This window comes from Geotrypetes seraphini, chromosome 2 (genome assembly GCF_902459505.1).
Source record: "Geotrypetes seraphini chromosome 2, aGeoSer1.1, whole genome shotgun sequence".
Taxonomy (NCBI): domain Eukaryota; kingdom Metazoa; phylum Chordata; class Amphibia; order Gymnophiona; family Dermophiidae; genus Geotrypetes; species Geotrypetes seraphini.
Window position 1 is genome coordinate 498,915,684 of NC_047085.1, and position 25,451 is coordinate 498,941,134.

A 25,451-nucleotide genomic window follows, 5' to 3' on the forward strand; every position below is an offset into this window, starting at 1 on the left:
CGGCTCTGTGATCGACTGGGGTTGCCTGAGCGATCGACCGGTCGATCGCGATCGACGTATTGGGCACCCCTGTTTTATATGGTCTAAGTCACAATGTCCAAGTTCCGTCGATCGTGGGCTGTATAACTTTCGGTTATATATGCTGTATGACTAAGTCTAAGCCGGCCCACGTCCCACCCAACTCCCGCCCTCGACACACCTCCCAAAATGCCCCATTTAGCTTTGGTCGTTCAACGCCACTATGAAGGCCTAGGTCGTTTAGAAATACGTCCAAAACCCGTTTTTAATATCGGCACTTGAACATATTTGAGAAATGTTCGTCCAAATGCCTACTTAGGCCCGTTTTTTGATGTATTTCTCTTTCGATTATGAGCCCCTAAGTGTATTGATGTCATAAGTTTTAAACATAATAAATAGAGAAAAAAAAGTCACTACCCTGTGAACTATCACTGCATACAGAAAGTTAATCAAACGAGCTTCAGACCCACTGACTGAATATACAATTTCAAGTTTGGTACTTTTTGCCAATAAGGCAACATGTCCTTAATCGGCTCCTCTTACATGTCAGGTGGGAAGTTCAGTAAAAAACTCAGAATCCGAGAAAAACCTAAACCCCACCTGAACGTAGAGCAAAATATAGTGTCTCTAATTATTGGCTTTTAACTTTTTTAGTTCTATTCAACTTCTTTTATTGGGTTGTACTTTTTTTCCTCACGAATCGCTGTTCTTTTATTTCTTTCTTTTAAAAAAAAAAAAAAATTTCTTCCGTTCTTTTTCTGGGACAGGCCACCCGGCTGCAGCCCAAGGGCTTTGATCTTGTGGTGGCTATTTTTTCTTCTATGCCCTGGTCTGTTAAGGCCTTCAAGAAGTGTGGCAAGTGTCAGCGTACGATATCTCTTAAGGACCCACATCGTCGCTGCCTCAAGTGTCTTGGGCCGAATCATCATCCTAGGTCGTGCTTGCCTTGTCAAACACTTCAGCCTTGTGCTTTCAATCATCGTTGTATCTTGGTGGACCAGCTCTTCGGGATGGAGTCTTCAACTGATCCCTCGACTTCGAAGGCGACTTCGGCCTCGACTCCTACCGCGGCTCCTCCTGCTTCTACTGCTTTCACCTCGAGCCTCATCAGACCTTCATCGTTTGCAGCGGCTCTTTCTTAGACGACATCTGCTGTATCTTCCCCTGTTTCCTCAGGTCAGATAGCTCAGCAGTCGGTTCCACTGGTAGTGATTAAAGTGCCTAAGACTCCCAGGTCAAAGCACACTCACAATTACCTCGAAGGAACCTCCAGCCAAAGCAGGTGGTCCGGTTTCAGACACGGATCCATCCTTGCCGGCTGCTTTCCAGACCATGTTAGAGAAGCAGTTTATTCAGTTCCTTACAAATATGGGACCGAAACTGCTTCCTCTTATCCAGCCTGGGCATTCAGCAGACTCCCGCAAGGTCTGCCTCAGTCTGAGTTTACACACTCTTTGCAGGGAGCAGAGTCTCTGCGAGTGTCTGGTCTGGTATCCAAGCACGCGAAGCAAGGAGCAGATTCTTTGCGAATGCCTTGACAGGAATCCTCACACTATACAAGGAGCAGAGTCTTTGGAAGTGCATCGAGGTTCCTCCATCAAGCCTCTGGAGCTTCGATCTACAGCCTCCAGTCCTATCCATTCTTTGATAGCATCGGTTGCTTCCGTCTCCGAGGCGAAGTCGCCTCGATCCTCAAGATCTTCTTCCAGGCATGGTTCTCACCGACGATCGATGCATCTCTCCAGGCATAGTTCTTCTTCTAAAAAATGCCCTACTTCAACTAAGCCTCGATCTACTCCAACTTCGACTAGACCACTGACTCCTTGTTCGAGGTCTCCAATGCCGGACCTCAAGGATATCCCGGTTTCAATTGCTTCATCCAAGTCACCATGTTCCTTTGATGCCTTTTTTCCTGCCAAGGCTTCATCTTCGACCCAAGCTGCCTCGATGTCCTCGAGTCCTTCTCGAGGCAAAGCATTGGCGGATCAGCTATCTTTTACATCTTTTTTTTGTCAGATGGCTATGGACTTGGATCTTCAATTGGATACTGGCTCTAAATACTCTAAGGAGTATTTTGAAGTCATGCATCTCCCTCGACCTCCAGCAGAATCACTAAAGCTTCCTCTTCATAAGCTTTTGAATCAGACTTTTGGTCGATGCATGGAAACACCTTTTTCCATACCAGCTATTCCAGGAAAATTGGACTCTAGGTATAAGACTGTGCATCGCAAAGGGTTTGACAACTCACAATTATCTCATCAATCCCTATTTGTCGAGTCCTCCTTGAATAGGTCCCATCCTTCCAAGGTTTATGCTACCTTTCCTCCTGGAAGGGAAGGGAAAACAATGGACAAATTCGGACGTCACATCTACGAAAATGCTATGATGTCCTCTAAAGTCCTCAATTATAATTTTCAATTCATCACTTATTTTGAATTCCTTATTTCTCTCCTACCAAAGTTTTTGAATTATTTGGATACCCAAATGCACTTTGAATTTCAGGAAGTCCTTGCTTCTTTGTCTAAACTGCGTTTGCATCTCCTCCAGTCATCTTATGATGCCTTCGAGTTCTCTGCCCAAGCGGCTGCTTGCTCTGTAGCTATGCGTCGTCTTGCCTGGCTTCGTACCATTGACATGGACCCTAATCTTCAGGACCGCTTAGCTAATATTCCTTGAGAGGGCAATGACCTCTTTGATGAATCCATTGAGGCAGCCACCAAGAAATTGTCTGACCATGAGAAATCCTTTGCTTCTATTGTCAAACCTAAACCAAAGCCAGCTCCTACCAAACCTGCACGCCCTGCTCTTATCTACCAATGGCTTTTTGCTCCGAAGCCGGCTCCTTATACTCACCCTCCTCTTAAAAAACAGCAGCCTCAGAAGCAACAAAAACCTCAACCTTCTGCTGCACCTAAGGCTTCTCAGCCTTTTTGACTGTTTACAACAGAGCATAACCTCCACTGTTCTGACTCTGTCTCCTTTTCCCCCTATAGGAGGTCGTCGCCATCATTTTTACCACCGATGGACGATAATTACATCCGATCTCTAGGTACTTACCATCATCAGGGAAGGATGCTCTCTTCATTTCTCTCAGGTTCCACCAGAGCTTCCTCCAAGAGAGTATCCTTCCAATCCTTCCCAGACCGCCCTTCTTCTTCAGGAAGCTCAAGCTCTGCTTCGTCTCCATGCCATTGAAACAGTTCCCTTGGAACAGCAGAACAGGGGTTTTTACTCCTGTTACTTCCTTGTTCCAAAGAAGACGGGCGATCTGCGGCCAATTCTGGATCTCAGGGCTCTCAACAAATTTCTTGTCAAAGAAAAGTTTCAAATGTTGTCTCTGACATCCCTTTATCCCCTTCTCAAGCAGAACGACTGATTATGCTCTCTGGATCTCAAGGAGGCCTACACTCATATCCCCATTCACCCGGCCTCCCGTCAGTACCTCAGATTTCGGGTGGGGAATCTGCATTATCAATACAGAGTACTACCATTCGGCTGGCCTCATCTCCCAGAGTGTTCACCAAGTGGCTGGTAGTGGTAGCAGCAGCTCTAAGGAATCATGGTCTTCAGGTGTTTCCCTACCTCGACGACTGGCTCATCAAAGATTCCACATCTCAAGGGGTTATTGTAGCGACCCGACAGACTACCTGGTTCCTACAAAGTTTGGGATTCGAGATCAATTTTCCCAAATCTCAGCTTCAACCCTCACAGACTCTACAATTCCTTGGAGCTGTTCTGGACACTGTCCAACTCAGAGCATTCCTTCCACAACAACGCCTGGAAGCTCTTCTTCAACTCTATCAAACAGTGTCTTCCCGTTCTTCCATCTCAGCGAGGCACATGATGGTACCTCTGGGTCACATGGCCGCTACAGTACACGTGACTCCTTTTGTCAGACTTCACCTCAGAATTCCTCAGTGGACCCTGGCATCTCAATGGATGCAAGTTTGCGACCCTCCTTCTCGACACATTTCAGTCACTCCTTCATTGAAGAAGTCTCTCTGTTGGTGGATGCTCTCTTCCAATCTTTCCAGAGGCTTGCTTTTTCAAACACCCCCTCATCACAAGGTCCTCACGACAGATTCTTTGACCTACACTTGGGGCGCTTATCTCGATGGTCTCCGTACTCAAGGCCACTGGACCAGTGCAGATCGTTAATGTCACATAAATCTGTTGGAACTCAGAGCGATTTTCAAGGCTCTCAACGCTTTTCAACATCTTCTTCACGACCAGGTAGTCCTCATCCGGACGGACAACCAAGTCACCATGTATTATGTCAAGAAACAGGGAGGGACGGGATCTGTCTCCCTTTGTCAAGAAGCTCTGAAGGTTTGGGACTGGGCAATCTGCCACAACACCTTCCTCAAAGCTGTCTACATTCAAGGGGCGAAGAATTGCTTGGCGAACAACTTGAGTCGTCTTCTGCAACCTCACGAATGGATGCTCCATTCCACCCTTCTTCATCACATTTTTTCACAATGGGGAACGCCTCAGATAGACCTCTTTGCAGCTCCCCACAACTACAAACTGCCTCAGTTCTGCTCCAGGATATACTCTCCTCATCGCCTAGAGGCAGATGCTTTTCTTCTGGAATAGTCGAATCTTTTCCTCTATGCATTCCCTCCATTCCCTTTCATTCTCAAGACTTTGGTCAAGTTGAAGAACGATCATGCCACCATGATTCTAATTGCTCCTTGGTGGCCAAGACAACCTTGGTACTCCCTTCTACTTCAACTCAGCAGCAGGGAGCCATACCTTCTACCAGTTTTTCCTTCTCTGCTTACACAGAGTCAAGGATCTCTGCTTCATCCCAACCTGCAGTCTCTACACCTGACAGCTTGGTACCTTTCAACATAACCCCTCTTCAGTTTTCTCAATCTGTAAGAGATGTTTTAGAAGCTTCTAGGAAGCCTACCACTAGACAATGCTATCACCAAAAGTGGACTAGATTTTTTACGTGGTGTTTTTCTCATCATAAGGAACCTCAGCATTCCTCTTTATCTTTTGTTTTGGACTACCTTTTGCACTTATCCAATTCTGGCCTCAAGTCTACATGTATCCGAGTCCATCTCAGTGCAAATGCAGCTTTCAATCAGCCTATTGAAGGGAAACCCCTCTCTGCTCATCCAGTGGTTTCCAAATTCATGAAAGGACTCTTCAATGTCAAACCTCCTCTCAAACTGCCTCCTGTGGTTTGGGACCTCAATGTTGTCCTTGCTCAACTAATGAAGCCTCCATTTGAACCAATTGATAAGGCTCATCTGAAGTATCTCACTTGGAAAGTGGTGTTTCTCATTGCCCTCACTTCTGCTCGAAGAGTCAGTGAGCTGCAAGCTTTAGTTGCTGACCCACCATTCACGGAGTTCCATCATGACAAAGTGGTTCTTCGTATTCATCCTAAATTCCTACCTAAAGTGGTCTCGGAATTTCATCTCAACCAATCCATTCTTCTTCCAGTGCTTTTTCCAAAGCCTCATTCTCACCCTGGAAAATCAGCTCTTCATACTCTGGACTGTAAATGTGCTTTGCCTTCTACTTGGAACGCACCAAACCACACAGAACTGCTCCTCAACTTTTTGTTTCCTTCGATCCAAATAAGTTGGGCCATCCTATTTCTAAGCCTACCATCTCCAACTGGATGGCGGCTTGTATCTCATTCTGCTATGCCCAGGCTGGATTATCCCTTCACAGTAAAGTCACAGCCCATAAGGTCAGCGCTATGGCAGCTTCAGTAGCTTTCCTCAGATCTACACCTATTGAAGAAATTTGTAGAGCTGCTACTTGGTCCTCAGTTCATACCTTCACTTCTCACTATTGTCTGGATACTTTCTTCAGACAGGAAGGACAGTTTGGCCAAACAGTATTACAAAATGTATTCTCCTAAATTGCCAACACTCCCACCATCCTATTCTGGTTAGCTTGGAGGTCACTCATATGTGAGAATACCTGCCTGCTTGTCCTGGGATAAAGCACAGTTACTTACCGTAACAGGTGTTATCCAGGAACAGCAGGCAGCTATTCTCACAACCCATCCACCTCCCCTAGTTGGCTTCTCTGCTAGCTATCTGAACTGAGGAGACGCGCCCTGCGCTGGGCGGGAAGGCACTCGCGCAAGCGCGGTGCGGGTGACTCAAAACTTCGAGTTTCTTCAAGCAAGTCTGCTTGTGAGGCATCCGCATCCGGGCTCCGTCGATGACGTCACCCATATGCGATAATAGCTGCCTACTGTCCCTGGATAACACCTGTTACGGTAAGTAACTGTGCTTTCATTGCTGATCGGACTTTGGTTGTCTTTTCTGGCCATCCAGCCGGTGAATCTATGAAAAGGTCTGATAGAGGGTGACAGAATTCAGTTTTGTAGCTCCCTTGCAGGATCTCCAGGACCCAGTGATCCAAACTGATCAGTGCCCAACGTTCCCAGTTAACTGCCAACCTTCCCCCTATCTGCAGAGGTGTGACCACTGACCTGGCATCATTGAGCTTTCTTGGAGGCTGGAGCGGGGGAGAGAACCAGAGGATTGCGGTCATCTGTCACTGCCAAACTTCTGTCTGTTTCCTTTATAAGATCTCTGTGTAGTATAACCTCCTGAGAACTGGTGAAATCTTCGAGAGCCTCAAAAAATTTCCTCAGCCAGACTCTCTAGAGATCCAAGAACTGTTATCTGGCAAATGTTTAGGGAGACGATCTGCCACACTGGCCATAAAATCTGTCCTTTAAAAAGCAGCCTGCTCAGAGTGGCTTTATGGCAGAATCTTCCGCCCATTGCCGGATCCAGAGCAATTTTATACAATTCCCGTTAACCAGTTATGTGTGGCCCTTACAGAGTAGCACTACTTTTATTTTATTTTAAACATTTCTATTCCATGTAATGCCTGAGTGGATTGCAATAAAACATACATATCGTATCACATCATAAGTGTACACTTGCCTGCGAAAATGATGGTATTCTATATAGTCACATGCCAATGGCGTGTAAATGCAGCCTCCACTTACAGAGTTGCCTTTTTGTATAACCTAGGAGGCTAAATTTAGTAGCACAGTCCAACACATTTTCAAAAATCCCTTTGAATATTGATCCTGATGCTTTCAGGCACAGAGACCTGGAAATGCCACGATGCCCCTCTTCCCCATGGTCTAATCTGCCTAGAGAGCCCCACCACTGGTATAACCTCCCCTAATTACTTACTTTGAACATAACACCACGTACTCAGGGGCTCATGCAGAAAACTTCCCACATGGTTGCTGTGGGTTTAACACCAATTTACTATGGGATAACAATGTAAGGGTTTCAGCGCAGGTGCTAAATCACACAGAAACCCTTGCCCCAGACCATATTAAAATGCATGTTAATGTGGTCATTAGCTATCCTGGAGCCATGTAGGGGAAAAGGTTTCCCCCATGTGTTGTGCACAGGAGACTTTGCACCAGGCATCACTCCTGCCCCGTTTAAAGTACGGGGCAGGGAGGGTCTAGGCAAGGCAGTGGAGTAGTAAGGGTAGGAGGACCCCGTGCACCCCCTCCGCTCCCCCCCCCCCACTCCTTTCCGCCCCATACCTCTTAATTTTCGCTAGTGCGAGTAGCTTCTGCAAGCATGATAATAATAATCAATTTATATACCACAAGGCCGTAAAGTTCTATGCGGTTTACAGTAGTTAAAAAAACAAACAATTAAAAAAGTTGTATTTCCTTCTGATGTCACTTCCTGGCCTGGTGTGAGGGGGGCATGGTGTGATAGGGCGGGGTGGAGAGGTGTCAGCGCCCATACCGGCCTGGCGCCTGGGGAAGTCTGCACCCCCCTTACTAAGCCACTGAGGCAAGGGGTTACTGGGTGGATGGGGGGGGGGGTTCAACTAGACAATCGGGGATTTTTTTAAAGTAGGTGGGTTGGTGGAGGGAGGGAGGAGGGCTCTTGGAATACCAGGAAATTTTTTATCAAGGGTCAGGCAGGAGGGATGTCCCTAGACACACAACTGCTGTGGCATGCACTCGTTTGTGTGTGGAATAAAAAAAATTTTATGCCACACATCTTGTCAGTCACTGACAGGGATCTTGCCAAGTACTTGTGACCTGGATTGACCACTAATGAAAAAATGATACTGGGCTTGATGGATCTTCGGTTTGTCCCAATATGGCAACTCTTATATTCTTATGAAAGGTAATGAGTTGGAGATTACTGCTGCAGTTTTAACAAAGTAGTAATTTGCATACTCATTGATTCTAGCATGCTGGGGGGGGGGGTTCTTGCTCTAATTTCACAGCAGTGTGTGTGCTTTACCATGAGGTTTTCTGCATGGGCCCCTCAGAGCTTAAATAAATGTAAACTCCTCAGGACAGGGTTTTGCTTGTACAGGACTGTGTACATTGCAAAAATAGACAGGGTTTAAACTATAATTACCTGGCTCTTCTGCTCTGTTTTTCCCAGGCCAGGCAGGGGCCCATTAATCTTGCTGAAAAAGTAAAAAAAAAAAAAAGCATGTTAGAATCTAATTATAAAAGATTCTTTTCTTTTTTTCCCCAGGTCTTACAGAATCCATGCTCCAGCATTGGACCTAGAGGGGAATGCATTATCTTTCTCAAATGGTAACAGACCAGGGACAAATGAAAGATTTTCAATTTCTGTTTTAGGAGTTTGGTCTGGAGGGGCGAGATACTTTTAGCTATTTGCAATTAAGTCATTATATAGCCCACCTACCAGTGGGATCCCTCAGTGTAGAAACGCAGGAACTTTTAACTGAGACATATTGACTGGATCTGAACTGTGAATTGTATGTTGGTAAATGGAATAGGGATGTTATGTCCACTCTTACTTGTGATCAATTTCATCAGTGCATTGGATCTATGAGGACGATGTCCTTGAATGTTCTTCTTTGTGAGATAAAGTAATAATAATAATAATAATTAATTTTTATATACCGCCATACCCGTGAGTTCTAGGCGGTTCACAACAGTTAAGCATAGTATAAACCAGGGGTGCCCACACTTTTTGGGCTTGCGAGCTACTTTTAAAATGACCAAGTCAAAATGATCCACCAACAATAAAAATTTTTAAAAACACAACGCACACTGTACACATAGAATTGTTAATTATCATTCCTATTCTGGGATTTTTTCAAAGAGGTCAAAGCAGATGACTCTATGCACTGTCACCTCAGTAACAACCATACAAAAATAGACAAATATACCCCCCTCCCTTTTTACTAAACCACGATAGCAGTTTTTAGCGTAGGGAGCTGTGCTGAATGCCCAGCGCTGCTCTCGACGCTCATAGGCTCCCTGCGCTAAAAACCTCTATTGCGGTTTAGTAAAAGGGGACCATATTGTAAAATATAGAGAGCAGATATAAATTCAGACACATTTTGATCACTAAATTTAAAATAAAATCATTTTTCCTACCTTGTCTGGTGATTTCATGAGTCTCTGGTTGCACTTTCTTCTTCTGACTGTGCATCCAATCTTTCTTCCCTTCTTTTAGCTTGTATGCTTCCTCTCCTCCTGACCTCAACCCCCCCCCCCAACGTTTTCTTCTTCTCTCCCTGCCCTCTCTTTCTTTCTCTCTTCATGCCCCCTTTCTTTTTTTCTGTTTCTCTTCTTTCCTTCTGTCTCCCTGCCTGCCCTCTTTCTCCCTCCCTGCCCTCCCCCAAGCCACTGCCATCGGATAACAGGCCCCCAAAGCCGCCTGCCGCCGGCCAAGCTCTCCCTGCTTCGGGCTCACCAGCATTCCTCTCCCCAACGTCAATTCTGCCGTCGGAGAGGAAGTTCCGCTGGCCAGAACTTCCTCTCCGACGGCAGAATTGACGTCGGGGAGAGGAAGGCTGATTGGCCCAAGATTGACCTATTGGGAGAAATGCTGCCGGGTCCTGCCTTTGAGGAAACAGAAAGTAGGCAGGACCTGGCAGCAAGAAGAGCAAATCGCAAGCTTCACTTACCTGTCTCCCACTTTAGCCCACGAACGGGACTCTAACATGTGCGTGTCGGCTTCCCTTCTCTCCCCCCTCCCCCCTGGACATAACTTCCGGTTTCAGAGGGAAGAGAAGGGAAGCCGGTACAAGCACGCGTTAGCCCCGGAGCATAAATTCTCCAAGCCGGTTTTTTTTTTTTTTTAATGTTGAGCAGTGGAGGCAGCAGCAGAATTCAGGAGCAGGCCAGTCAGGAGGGGAAAAAAGAGAAGGGAAGAAGGGAACCCGCTCTGCGATCGACTGGGGTCGCCTGAGCGAGCGACCTGTCGATCGCGATCGACGTGTTGGGCACCCCTGGTATAAACAATGCAAATCGTTTGAGATTTGACAAATTAAGTGCATACAATATAAAAGAAATACATACAATATAAGAAGAATACAACAATGTTAAAATGAAGTAAAAAGTTAAAAGAATAAAATATATTAGAAACCCAGCCTGTTAAATAATTGAGTTTTTAACTGTTTTCTAAAATCGAGATAATAAGAAGCTTCTAACACAGTTTTGGCCAGCCATAAATTCAATTTGGCCGCCTGAAAAGAAAAGATTCTCTCAAGGAACCTTTTATAATGACATAATTTTAGTGAGGGATATGCAAACAAGTGTATTCTTCGATAACTCTTGTTAGTATAACTGAAAGTAAAATGAGGAGTAAGATAACCCGGTAATATGCCAAATACTGTTTTATAGCAAATGCATGAAAACTTAAACAAAACTCTAAATTCCAATGGCAGCCAGTGGAGCTTTTGATAAAAGGGGGTAACATGTTCCCATTTCTTTAAGCTGAAAATAAGGCGGACAGCAGTGTTCTGAACTACCCTCAATTTCCTGAGAATTTTTTTTAAAAGCGCCCAAATAAATGATGTTACAATAATCAAGGATACTCAGGATAGAAGATTGAACTAACAGATGAAAAGATTTCTACTACGTTTGTATATCTCTCCACGTAGGGCCTTTCTATCCAGATTGCATCAAATGAACAATCGCTCTAAATGTGATCAACCTCATGCTTCTCTAGGACCTATGTTTTGGACATGTCCCTCTATTATGTCCTTTTGGAAAGCAATTGTATCTACAGTATCACATCAATGGCGCTCTGCTTGGCGACCTTCTCCTTTGATGTTGTTCAGTCAGTACCACACTACAACTCCAAAACCCAAGGGTCTGCAGGATTTTCTGCATCGCACTATTTTACTGGGCAAGAAAAGTATCTTCTCCCCACTCTACGCACACCCCAACTTTAGCTCATTGGCGATCTTTGATGATTACACAGGCCTCGATTGAGAGAAGAGACATCATAGAGTTGGGAAACAGTTTATTAATATATGGGAACCCTTTTGGAATATGTTGACACCTATGGCTAGATGTCGTTTATTGAATAGCTAACTTTTATTCTGATAAGCTATGAATGATGTTGGATCTTTTGTATTTTCATTGTACTGCTTTTGGTTGTATGCATTTATGAAGGAAGAGAATAAAGATATAGAAAAAAATTAGTCCAATAAAAAGATGACCTTATTTCCATTTTCTATTTATAAACATTTATTAATACATCTACAATAAAACAACAACAACAAAAAAGCCTCTTTAAAAGTTTGGATGAGGATTTGCCAGAGGATATGGTAACAACAATTAATGTAGATGAGTTTAAAAAAAAGGTTTCAACAAGTTCCTGGAGGAAAAGTCCATAGTCTGCTATTTAGACAGGCATGGAGGAAGCCACAACTTACTCTGGAATTGGTAGCATGGAATGTTGCTACTATTTGGGTATTTGCCAGATACTTGTGACCTGGATTAGCCAATGAGGAAACAGGATACTGGGGCTAGATGGACCATTGGTATGACCTAATATGTCTATTCTTATGTAACAGCTAGCATACAGCAGCCATGATGAATCTCCCTCCCAAAAATGTTCAGCCACCTGAACTGTGTACTTTTTAAACACTGACTCTTAACTACCAAGCACTCAACTACTCTGCAAGCATTTTTTAAATTGTTTCTCATTCACTTTTCCTTCTAACTCTTCTGCAATATTGTGAGAGCTTGATAAAGTGGTGACTGTAGCCCAAGTGATGGTGGCTTTGCACAAGTTGCTGTTGAGGCTTATCCTGGAATAACAAGAAAAGCTAGCTAGAAGCTATCCAGTAAAATGCTACCAAAATGGTGAAGGGTCTCCAACATCAATCTTACAGGACAAAACTTAAGGACTTAAAATAGTAGATGCTACAGAAGAACCTCAAAAAAAGGGGTCTAACACACCACAAAATGGAGTCGGCCAAAATGGAGTCAGCCAAGATGGTCTCATTACTCATCCTCTTCATTACTAGGCTCACTCCATGTCACAGTGTGTGTCCTAGAGAAGAAGGCAAGCAATGCGGTATGAAGGACACCTGAAAGATGTTAAAAATACTTAAGAAACAAATATCAATGGAAAAATGTTCTGGGACAGAGGCAGTCTCGGGCATTCTGATTAATATTGATCCATTTAAAAGGCAATTCCATAACTAGGCACCTGCAATTATACGTGCTAATTTTCAGAATATGAGTCCTTAAATCCCTAAGTACTGTATAAGCTTACCCTTGAAAGAGATAGCAAGGCGCTTAAGCACTGTTCTGCAATGGTGCTTGCTAGTGACACAGCATAAAAATGCAAGGGGACGTGCATATGGGTGGGGCTAACACCTATCACTTACAGAATAAGTTAAGCACATCCCTGCCACACTGTGGTTATGCCAAGTCTATGGCTGGTGTAATTGAGGGCATATAAATGCTAAGCATGCTGATACCAGGGTACATTAGTATTCTATAACAGAATCTAGGTGCCCAGTTGCTGTTATTAAAGAGGCTCTCATCACATGTCTGACAACAAAACAGACAAAAAAACCTCTACAGCCAATGATCACCACATTACCATAAAGAAGTGCTTAGAGTTGAGTCGGTTCAACGGATGGCCACTAGGATGATCTCCGGGCTTAAGGGTCTCTCGTACGAAGAAAGACTAAACAAATTGCAGCTCTACACTTTAGAGGAACGCAGGGAAAGGGGGGACATGATTGAGACATTTAAATACATCACAGGACGTGTCAAGGTGGAAGACGACATCTTCTTTCCCAAAGGACCCTTGGTCACAAGGGGGTACCCGCTCAAACTCAGAGGAGGGAAATTTAATGGTCACACCAGGAAGTATTTCTTCACAGAAAGGGTAATAGATCACTGGAACAAGCTTCTAATGCAGGTGATCAAGGCCACCAGCGTGCTTGACTTTAAGAATAAATGGGACATACACGTGGGATCCCTACGAGGGTAGAGTTAAGGAACTAGGTCATTAGCACTCAGACTTAATGGGGTGGGTCAGAAGAGTGGGCAGACTTGATGGGCTATAGCCCTTTTCTGCCGTCATCTTTCTATGTTTCTATATTTCTATGTTTCTAAGTAGAGTTACAAAAATTTTTTTCAAAAATTATCTAAAAAATGCTATCAATAACAATGTGTATTATAACAAAAGTGAACACAAGGGAGAAGAACCAACCGATTTTTCAGTGAAGGATACGAAAGCAAAACAAAGGAAAACTTCGGAAACCCATACAATGATGTAGGCTAAGTTTATTGTATCAAAAGCGGTTAAAAACACAGCTACCTACACATTGATCACCCTTCGACGCTCGTTTTCTCTATAGGCTACAGTTTCTTGGCGGTTTCAACTGACTTCTGTTTTTTTCGGGACCCCTGATGAAGGTGTCTTCTCCAAAATATGGACCATGTTGGGTCCCCTGGTTTTAAGGTGTTGTTTTTAACCGCTTTTGATACAATAAACTTAGCCTACATCATTGTACGGGTTTCTGCAGTTTTCCTTTATCATAACAAAAGTAACATCAATAGCAATGTGAGTCTTGGCTATAAATCTATCTAATAAAATGCTAAGCACGCATGCGCACTCCTACCTGCGTGTTCCGTGATCCGTATGTCCGTGGCAGGCAGGAGTGTGCATGCGCGAGGCAGTTGGTGATACAGGTAGGGAATGTTTTCTTTTTTTCCTCCGTGCCGGCCCTGATCCCGTTATAGTTGTCCAGTTAAAAGTCCGAGGGGGCAACGAAGAAGGAGGAAAAAAGAGCGGGAGGAGGGTGAGACCGAAGCCATTATTCCGGAGTTTTATGCCGGCTCTCTTCCCCCGTGACATCGAGATCCCGGAATAGAGCCTCCCCTACGAGCAGGCATAGGAAAGGGGTGTGGGAAGGGGGGAGAGCAAGGAAAGGCTGCCCAATCTGCTTCAATAGCGCAGGCATGAAGGGGGAGGGAAGGAAGGGAGAAGTTAACCCATCGCCGCCACAGGTCTCCCCCACTCTGTGCGGAAGTAGCGGTGAGGTCAGGAGAAGGAGCCGATGAAGCACGATCACAACACAGCACCCGTTACGGCCCCACACAGTACTGCAAGACGGGAGTAAAGAGGTATGCAGCAAACATGTACGGTTCTTCTTTTTACCTGCCATCAAAGCGCCGGCAAGTTTTGTGATACACCTCTGTTCGACGGTTGTCATAACAATTTTGCGTTTTATTATAGTAGATATAGGCCTGCAGCCAGTCTGCCTCGCTCTCTTTCCTCACATCTCACCTGCCCCCAGCCAGTCTGTCTCCTCTCTGATATCCCACTTCCCCACAGCCAGTCTTCCCTCCTCTCCTAGGAGAGGCTATAGATTTTGCTGTCCCAGGAGATTGGGAGCTGCAACACCAACAGGTTTGTCATGGATCTTTTTTTCTCAAACTGTCTGGATGCTTGGTGAATGCTTAGTGCAGTTGGAAGGAAAGTACATGTTTGCAATGTAGATATTCAGAACTTTTGGATAATACCAATGAGTGTCAAGTGGCTGTTTAACTTACACAAGTCACTCTGTGCCAATTTACTACTTTAACCAATTTACTCTGTGCCAGTTTCAAATTACTCTCTTCAAGTTGCGTTATAAAGAAAAAAAAAAGGTAAGTGGGAGCCCCCCTGACTTCTCCACACATATGACATCCTCCTAACATCCCCATGAGATATTCACACACACATATAAGGACAGGGGGCCAGGGAGAAACAGTGCAAGAAAAAATAAAAGGAGACATTGACAGACTGACAGAAATATGTCACACACACTTAAACAGAGATAGGTGGCAGTGAAATACACTCACAGAAGGACAGGGGGGCTAGAGAGACAGAACAAGGAGAGAGACACACAGAGAAAACAAAAGACAAAAATACATACAGCAGCCAAGGAGACAGACAACAAAAAAAATGCATACATACATACATCAGACAAGCAGACATACATACAGCGGCCAAGGAGACAGACAGACACACAACGGCCTCAGAAATACAGCAAAAGAAAACAGACACACATACATTGGCCAATGAGACAGACAGCAAAAAAAGAGAGCCAGACAACGGCCAAGGAGACAGACCAAAATAAACAAAGACACACAGACAGCAACCAAGCACATAGACTGACAGACAGTGAGCAAGGAAACAGACAGCAAAAAAATACAGACAGCCAAACAACAGCCAAGGAGACAAATGGGGGGGAAAAAAACGACAGACATACAGTGGCCAAGGAGAAATACAGAAACCCCCCCCCCAAAACAACAGACATACAGCAGCCAATGAGACAGACAGCAAAAAAAACCCCCACAAACAAACATACAGCGACCAAGGAGACAGACAGAAAGACAATGGCTGAGACAGACAGCAAAAAAAGACAGAGGCCAAGGAGAAATACAGCAAAAAAAGACAGACAGACAGACATTTTAAAATTACATATCTATTCTAGCACCTGTTAATCTAACGGGCTTAAACACTAGTAATTTCATAAAACAAGAGGGAAAAAGACCTCAGACACTTTATATGTCGTTTCAAAACAGCCAAAGCTGATCAATCAAACGAAACATCCATGTAATCATAGGTCATAAAAAACCCTCTTGTAAATTTATATCTTAATGTGGTGTAATATCAAAAATCAATAATAATTTAGCATAAAAACTTAGTTTTTGGTTGGAAAAAATCCTGATTCCAACGGGACCCATTTCACCCAATGCTTCTTCAGGGAATTAGAGATGAAAAGTGAATAGGGAGGCTGGAACTAAACCAGTCCCCCAACTTAATGCCAATCAGATGCCATTACATCTTATATGGGGGCAATGTACGGACTTTAAACTTGAATCTGCGACAACCTCATCAACCCTCATCAGGCAAGTGAAACATAGAAACATAGAAAAAAGATGGCAGAAAAGGGCTATAGCCCACCAAGTCTGCCCATTCCAATACCCGCCCCCCCCTTAATTTACTCCCTTAGGGATCCCATGTGAATATCCCATTTTCTCTTAAAATCTGACACGCTGTTGGCCTCAATCACCTGCAGTGGGAGTCTGTTCCAATGATCCACTACTCTTTCAGTGAAGAAGTATTTTCTGTAGTCGCTATGGAACTTCCCTCCCCTGATTTTCAGCGGATGCCCCCTGGTGGTCGAGGGTCCCCTGAGGTAGAAGATATCTTCTTCTGACTCGATACGGCCCGTGATATACTTAAACGTTTCAATCATGTCTCCCCTCTCTCTTCGTTCCTCAAGTGAGTACAGCCGTAGTTTATTCAGTCTTTCTTCATACGTGAGATCTTTGAGCCCCAAGACCATCCTAGTGGCCATACGCTGAACTGACTCGATTCTCAGCACATCTTTCCGATAGTGTGGTCTCCAGAATTGAACACAGTATTCCAAATGAGGCCTCACCATGGACCTGTATAGCGGCATCATGACTTCAGGTCTCCTGCTGACAAAACCTCTACGGATACAACCCATCACTTGCCTTGCTCTGGAGGAAGCCTTCTCCACTTGATTTGCAACCTTCATGTCATCACTAATGATCACCCCTAGATCACGTTCCGTCGTGGTCCTGGCCAAGGTCTCACCATTTAGTATGTAAGTTCTGTGCGGGTTTCTCTTTCCCAGGTGCATTACCTTACACTTTTTAGCATTGAAGCCTAGCTGCAAATAATGCCGTCCCCCCACACATCCTCAGGGTGTCACTTATAGAACTGGCCCCTTAAGGAAGGAGAGAGGGGGGGAAATTTAAAACAAGTACTTTGAGGGTATAAATAGAGGGTTACATAACAGGTCTGAACCTGATGGGCCGCCACGTGAGTGGACTGCTGGGCATGATGGACCTCTGGTCTGACCCAGCAGAGGCACTGCTTATGTTCTTATGTTCTTAGAAGCTTCAGGCAAAGTGTTTGGAATATCAGTCTCATAATGCCAAGGATTAGATGGAGATTGACGTTGTTAAAAGCAGACAACTGGTCGAGGAAGACATGGAGCAAGTAAAGGCCTCTGGTCTTGTACGATGGTGTAGAAGGGGGAAGAAAGCTATGTTTTGTTATTTCTCTCCTGCAGAAAGATTGCCCTGCTTAAGAAGCAGTGTATGTAAGGGAAGTTGGGAGAGGATATTAGCATGGATGGATTTAAACTGCCACCTGCCTTGAACCTGTGTCGGTAAATGTCAACTTAGATTAAATGGAACAGTTTATCACCTCCAAGAAGGCCAGAGGCTCCTTAAATGTGCAGATACCAAGAGCACATAACCTGATTGATGCCAAAGTCATTAGACAGTGACTTATAAAAGTAAAATAATTTAATTAACACGCCTGGCAATAGTAAACTAGTCCAAAGTACTAACCTTTTCTTCAGCGTCAGGGCCATCGTTTTAGATGCAAGGACTGTGGAAAGGAGCCAGAAAGCTTACTGGACTCTGCAAAACACAAAAGCATAGTCCACTGCAAAATCAGAGAACCGGGAGAAGCAACCACCTCACTCCATTTGCTGATTTTTTTTTGGTCATCATCACAAATAATAAACTCTGCTGAGATGACAAAGTGGCTTGTGGCACTTTTCTTGAATAACCAATGTATTGAGGCATGAGCTTTCAAGGACAGGAGTCTTAGGGCTCCTTTTACTAAGCAGCGTTAGGGCTTTAACGCGCGGAATAGCGCACGCTAAATAGCCGCGCGCACTAGAGCATTGAGCTGGCGTTAGTTCTAGCTGTATAGCGCGGGTTTAACGTGCGCTTAGTAATCCCGATTATTGTAATATGCCGCATCTGAGGATGGGGGAAAATGAAAGTGAGGTCATTATAACTTGTTCAAAATGCTGCCGCAAGGTAAATCCTGGGTGGAAGTTATTTTGATCATATTTCCCCTAAAACAGCTTCACTGGAAAAGCCCAGGGCCTGGACGGTTTTACTAACCATTTTTATAAATGTTTTAAACATTGGTTAGCTGGACCCTAACAAAAGTGTTTAATAGCTTTGTACAAGGTAGCGAGCTGCCCCATTCTTGGCGCTTAGCAGTCATTACCTTGATAGTGAAGCCAGGAAAGGACCCCACTAGTTGTGGTTCTTATAAACCCATATCTCTTTTTTGTATGGACTACAAATTTTTTACTAAAGTTTTGTTCCATAGACTACAAAAATGCATGCACAAATTAGTCAGAGACGATCAGGCCGGCTTTACTGAGGCTTTATTGAGGGTAGGCAGACTTTCGATAACACATGCAGGCTTCTCCATTTAATTTGGTACACCCGGATTATCCTTCTCTGTTGTTGGGCATAGACGCAGAAAAAGCCTTCGACAAGGTGTCTTGGAAATATTTGCAGAGCACCCTGTCGGTCATGGGTATTAGGGTGTGCTTTTTTACATGGCTACAAAACTATTTACACTAACGCCTTTAGCCGCCCTCCAAATTAACGGGGGCTATACAGGAAGCTTTGAGTTGGCGAGGGGAACCAGGCAGGGCTGTGCATTGTCTCCGTTGCTCTTTGCTCTAGCCATGGAACCCTTCACCAACCACATTCACTCCCAGTAAGATATTAGCGGCATAGAATGTGGAAACATTCAGACTAAATTATTGTTATTTACAGATGATGTCATTTTCATAGTAACGAACCCTAGTTCATTACTTTCCTGGGATTAATGAGGAGTTAACTAGGTTTAGAAAGTTATCTGGCTTCAAAACTAATATGGATAAATCAGCAATCCTTAATATCAATGTCAGCCCGCTGAATGCTTACAGCTAAAAATCCAATTTGCCTTCAAGTGGGTGACTGCATTTATTAGATAGCTGGGGTTAATATCGCTGTCTGTCTACAGCCTCTTTTCAAGCTTAATTTCCCGCCCTTATTGAAAACCCTATGGGCAGATTTAGATAGATGGGGAAACTCGCACATATCCTGGTTTGGATGGATTCAGAGTGTGAAAATGATGGTTCTCCCCAAACGTTTGTATTTATTTACTGCTCTTCCAATTCCGTTTTCGGCCGCCTTCTTTCGTAGACTTTCTAAGAAAGAACTTCAGTATATCTGTAACAGCAAATGCCCTAGGGCTCAGAGGAGCATAAACCAATTTGGGGCTCAGGGAAGTATGGCAGTTCCTTGCTTTCAGTGATATTATTTAGAAGCCCAGCTAAAGTCTTTCCTAGCCTGGTTTAAGGATCATTCCAAGAGCTGGGTTAGACTTGAACAGGTCCTAGTGTTGGACATACTTTGTAAGGCACTCCCCTGGCTGCCCATAATGGAGGCACGAAAAATAATGAAGGGGGCTAACCCCTTTTTGAGCCATACTTTTGATATCTTGACTTGGACTTGAACTTGGCTCTTACGAACTAGATGTTATTTTAGGGGTGCACCACTGTGTACAGCAGATGGGTTTTTGCATGGTAGGGATAGATCCCAGGTATTTTACCTGGGAAGCTCAGGGTCTTTCTGAGCTGGGAGATTTCATTGAGGGGAGTAACATGCTACATGCTAGCATTTTCAGAATGGGAGGAAGCTTATGATCTGGATTCTTCAGGTCTTTTCCGCTATATGCAGGTAGAGAATGACATGGGGACAAATTTTTCCCTGTCCCTGCGGGAACTCATTTTCCCATCCCATACCCGCAAGTTCTTTTCCTGTCCCTGCCCCATCCCTGCAAGCTCCGTCCTCATCTGCACAAGCCTCAAACACTTTAAAATCATAAGTGTTCGAGACTTGCGCGGTTAAGGCAGAGCTTACAGGAATGGAACAGAGACAGCGACAAAACATGCAGGGATAGGATGGGGAAATTGAGTTCCTGCAGGGACGGTAATAAATGTGTCCCCATGCCATTTTGTACAATGCATCACTCTGGAAATCAAAATGTAGTAAAAGTGAGCCAAGTAAAGGACATTCAAGCCATTGTGACATCACTGATGAGGTTGGCTCTTATTGGTGGAATGAGGCATTATGATGTCACAATACCAGCTCTGGTCTGGTTATCAGAGGCTGAAACTTTTCACACTATTTATATATTCAATTTTCTATACTGTTCTCCCAAGTAGAAAATGACACGAGGATAAATATTCCCATCCTGGCAAGTTTTTTTCCTGTCCCTGCCCCATTCCTGCAGGCTCTGTCCTCATCTATACAGCCTCAAACACTTTAAAATCATAAGTGTTTGAAGCTTGCGCGGTTAAGGCAGAGCTTACAGGAATGGGGCAGGGACAGAGACAAAAGTCAAAGAGACGGGATGGGGAAAAATTTGTCCCCCGTGTCATTCTCTATATGCAGGTGAAGAATTTTATTCAAAGAAAGGCTGTCTTAGAATTACAGCAGGAAGAAACATCTTTAGAGTGGGCTATTAATGGAAGTAGTGCAGGGGGTGTATTTCTCATTTTTATAGAGCATTCATTCAACAGCCCACCCTCCCTATTAAATTTATCCCGCTCTGGGAGGGTCTGTTGGGTCAAAGCTATCCTGCTCAAAAAAAAAAAAAAAAAGATGGGAGATCTTTCGTAAGCTCATTGGTAGAAAATGGATATAAAATGCTCTACCAGTGGTATCTCACACCTGTACCAAACCTCAGATCACTGTCGGCAGAAATGTGGGCAACGGGGCACTTTTCTTTGTGTTTGGTGGGACTGCCCAAAGTTTTCTCCTTACTGGGACATGGTGTTTGGACTTCTCTGGCAATCCCTGGTAAATAGTCTATGCTTGCCTTCCATATTTTTACAGCAAGCCGCCTTTTGTTGGCAGCCCACTGGAAACAAGTCCAACCACCATCTCAGCGACGACTTCTGTGCAAACTGGACTTTATTTTCCACATGTCTAAGACGATTGCCCTAGCAAAAAATTGTCTGTCGAAGGAATCTTACATAAAATGGACAGAACACTCTTCCAAGACACACTACTGGTTTACGGATGGGCTCTTCATATCTGTCTATCCATGGTCCACAGGAAAGGGAGGGGGGTGGAGAGGGTCTCAATCCAGTCGGGTTTTCAGGATTTCCCCAATGAATATGCATGAGATCTATGTGCATGCACTGCTTTCAATGCATATTCATTGGGGAAATCCGGAAAACCCGACTGGATTGCGGCCCTCGAGGAGGGACTTTGACACCCCTGGTATAGAGGTCCTTGTGTCTATGATATGCCTTGTATAGAAGAACCAATGTACGTCATAAAGAATCAGTAGGACTGGAAATGTATTAATAACTGTTTTTCTGTCGGCATGTTTATTATGTTGGAAATAAATAAAAATGAAAATACCAAGACTTTTTTTTTTTTTTTTTTTAAAAAGACTGTTTAAAAAAAAAAAAAAATCAATATGAAATGATCGTTGCATTTCATACTTGATCATCCTGCGGTACTCTTCTTTAAACCGCTAAATGGGGAGTGTGTGGCACAGTGGTTAGAACTCATGATCGCCAGCTTCGCTTTGGACACCAGTTTTTTCACTGCTTCGACCAATATCTTACCAGCGCTTCACCCAGAGTGTCCGTGCGTATTGTGTCTGACATTCAAGACAGACTCTCGATTAAGGCACAGATGCCAACACACTGCCAGTGTCGAGTCTATGAACCCTTGTGGTATATTTATCAATAAAGTGACTTTTGATCCATACGCCCTCAGCGGATTGCTTGACATCTTATCCTCATGACTCCTGTTGCCGTGTGTGCTTCCCTCGTCATGGAGGCCTCTTCTTGGCTTCCGGTCCAGTGTCTGCAGTGGTCAGAACTACAGCCTCAGCACCCTGAGGTTGTAGGTTCAAATCCCATGTTGCTCCCCATGACCCTGGGTAAGTCACTCAATACCCTATTGCCCCAGGTACATTAGGTAGAGTGTGAGTTCACCGGGACATATAGGAAGAATGCTCGCGTACCTGAATGTAAACCACTTAGGCCAGGGGTATCAAAGTCCCTCCTTGAGGGCCGCAATCCAGTCAGGTTTTTAGGATTTCCCCAATGAACATGCTTGAGATCTATGTGCATGCACTGCTTTTAATGCATATTCACTGGGGAAATCCTGAAAACCTGACTGGATTGCGGCCCTCAAGGAGGGACTTTGAGATCCCTGACTTAGGCTATAAGTGGTATATAAATATTTAAATAAATAATCAAATTAAAAGCATATTAATTCAAAGATTATCATGTACTCATACTGAGAACTGCCCAGACCAGAATGTTCAAAATTCAAACTGTCACCTCCTCGGGTAGCTCGCTATATGCTTTGTCAACCTAAGTGGGAGGGGCGTATGGGGATGCCAAACTTTCAGGAATATAATTCGGCTGCCCTGTTGCAGGGCATCTCCTATGCCACCATAGAGACAATAAAATCTGGCTGACTCTGTTACAATCTTGGGCGGGGTCTCTTCCTTTATGGTTGATTCCCTGGCTCGCTATGCCTAAATTGCGCCAAACGACACCTCATTTAAATACTTATGTGAGATGCCATTTGGAAGAATGGATCCGATGGGATAGGATCTTTCCTGGGCGACGGTATTTTCAATTCACTCCGATTCAATATGCTCCGGATTTTGAGCCTGGTCTCAGGGATAATATGTTTAAAATTGTGGGCAACTTGATCACTCTGTTCCCCGGGACATCTATGGCATGAGGGAACGATTCGTACGTTTGCTGAACTGCAGGACGAGTTTGGACTTTCAGCTGCCTCCTTTTTTCAATATCAACAGCTTAAAGATTTTCTTAGCTGTAAGGTGGGCAGAGACCCTGGTGGAGAGGAGCACCCTTTTGAAACAGCTTTTCTGACTGCAGTGAGTTGGGGGGGGGGATTTCCTGTTTGTATTTGGTTTTAGTTTCGTATTCCAACCCCATTTCCAAATATACTGCTCTGTGGGAGGCTTGCTTAGGGAAAAAATTTTCAGTTCTCATGTGGAAGCGGGGATTTCAAGGACTGATACATTTGTCTATCTCTATCCCATTGGTGGAGAATGGATATAAACTTCTCTACCAGTGGTATTATACGCCTCTGAGATTATGTAAAATGTTTAAATCTGGCGATGGCAAATGCTGGCGTAATTGTGGGCATTTGGGTTCGTTTATGCATATCTGGTGGGAATGTCCCAAGAGAGTTGATTTTTGGAATAAGATTTTGATTAATTTGCGCATCTGCACTTCGCTCTTTTATCCTAAGAGGGCGGAGAGTTGTTTATTGAACTTTTCTGTTCCGGGTATTCCCTGGGAGGTATGTCATTTGGCAAAGCATATTTTCACTGCAGCTAGGATGCTACTTGCTAGAGCTTGGAGACACCATCTGCTCCTGCCCTGGATATATTGTACCTTAAGCTTGACTATATCTGTTTGATGTCTCAGGTGACTGCACATAGGAGGGGGGTGCCTGAACACTTTTCATAAAGTATGGGATGTGTATATACAGTGGCGGGAGTGTACTGTCTATGGTGGCTATGGCTGCGAGGAAGGGTTGGGTTCATAGGGTGTTGGGTTGGGAGGGGGGGAAGGTCTGTTTCTGCCATGTGTATTTTTGCTTGGATTACTGTTGAATATTTTCTGTACTATTTGTAAAATTGTAGGGTCATGATATGGTTAACTGTTGTTTAAAATATTGCTCTGGCCTACATAGCTGAAAACAGTGTACAATCTACTGACCTCATCTGCCTAAAATGTATGTCCCTGCCTTACCACATTGTAAGCTAAATCGATAAGAGTTTGAGCCATGATGTACCCTACCCTCCTGTACATGTAACATTTAGAACTGTAAGATTTAGATAAGCAGAGAAATGAGCTAGTTTCCTATAGGACTATAAGTTGTATCCCTGAACCTATCATAAGTGCTGGCTTAGGACCAATAATAATTGTAGAAAAGTTATAGAAGTAACAAATGAGAAGTTGTAGTTTTTGCATGTATTAGTTTAGTGAAAAGGGCATAAAAGTCCGTGCATTTCGCTGATTCTAACACTCTAGTAAGCAGGCTGTTCACTGCACTAGAGTCCGGCATGCTGTAATAAACCTCTTGTACTTTCTTCATGCCTCTGACTTTTCAAAATGATATAAATTAATTAATTTAAAAAAAAAAAAAATTTAAAACTCTCACATTGAAACATTACCTCACCGTGTCACTCAATCTTAAACAGCATTGCTAAATGTCTTTTAAATTCAGGGACTCATCACTTCAAATCTTAAAGACTTGAAACTATATCCATGACCATACTGTGAAGATCAAGACCTCATTACAGCAAAAATCTTTTGATTGAAAGAAAATCTAACTTACTTTGCAATGTTTAGCATTCATCTGCGTACAGCATTCTCCTGCAACGGTGGGAAAAAAAAGCCAACGCATACTCGGTAAGTTATTTAAAGCATCACCCATATTAAGGCAAATGATTGCCATGAATGCATTAGCATTGTAAAGCATTGCTAAAAACATTTTTATAAAAAGCTTACATAAAAATTCATACAATGTCAAAAAGAAGGCATCCCGCACCTCATCCAGAAGCATTCCCTCTGACGTGGCGACATCTGCCCGCGGCTTTGTGCACACTGCGGCTGTGAGGAGGAAGCAAGCCACATGATAACACCGTGGACATTGGACCACGGGCCGCATAAAATGGTCAGGTTGGAGCCAGCCAGAAGTTAAGATACCCGCAGGAGGGAGGCACAGCATGGAGTGAGGGAGGCAACAAAGAGAGGGGGAATGATTTCATTTTCAATTTAGTATTTGAATTGCGTCAAATACCTGCTGTCTATCTTTTGCACTGCTCAGGAAGAAATACATTTGTTTCTTTTTCTCTGAGGGTTGTACTGCATGCAGAATCTTGAATCTTAGGATTTAAAAAAAAATATATATATTAGTGCTTTTGGTTTTTGGTCCTGTATTTGCATAGGGGGCGGAGTCTGGGCAGAGATTGGGCGGGTTCTGGCCCGTGACTAAGGGCTCCTCTTACTAAGCTGCGCTAGCGGTTTTAGCGCGCCCCGAATTGCCCCGTGTGCTAGACGCTAACGCCACCATTGAGCTGGCGTTAGTTTTTGGCGCATAGCGCAGGCTAATCTGCAGTGTGTGCTAAAAACGCTACCGCAGCTTAGTAAAAGGAGCCCTTAGTCTGTGTTTTGGATTTCAGCCCCTTAATGTGATTGAGTTTGACACCCCTGGTGTATGTTATAAAATTGTGCATTAAAAAAGACTATATCCA

General features: G+C 44.0%; 1 protein-coding gene across 4 annotated transcripts in view; it reads right to left on the reverse strand.

Annotated features, from left to right (window-relative positions):
- The window catches only part of LOC117354466, a 30,433-nt gene extending 5,377 nt beyond the window's left edge, over positions 1-25,056 (reverse strand). The window contains exons 1-4 of one of the 4 annotated variants that reach the window (XM_033932068.1): positions 24,998-25,056; positions 24,533-24,570; positions 17,672-17,743; positions 8,415-8,466 (exon numbers count right to left, since the gene is read on the reverse strand). In XM_033932068.1, coding sequence (XP_033787959.1) covers positions 8,415-8,466; positions 17,672-17,694 — 75 coding nt within the window. In that variant the 5' untranslated portion in view covers positions 17,695-17,743; positions 24,533-24,570; positions 24,998-25,056. Of the gene's footprint in view, positions 1-8,414; positions 8,467-17,671; positions 17,744-24,532; positions 24,571-24,745; positions 24,931-24,997 lie in introns of those variants that run through there. The other 3 variants (XM_033932069.1, XM_033932070.1, XM_033932071.1) reach the window with 3 other exon arrangements.
- Positions 25,057-25,451: the final 395 nt, after the last annotated feature.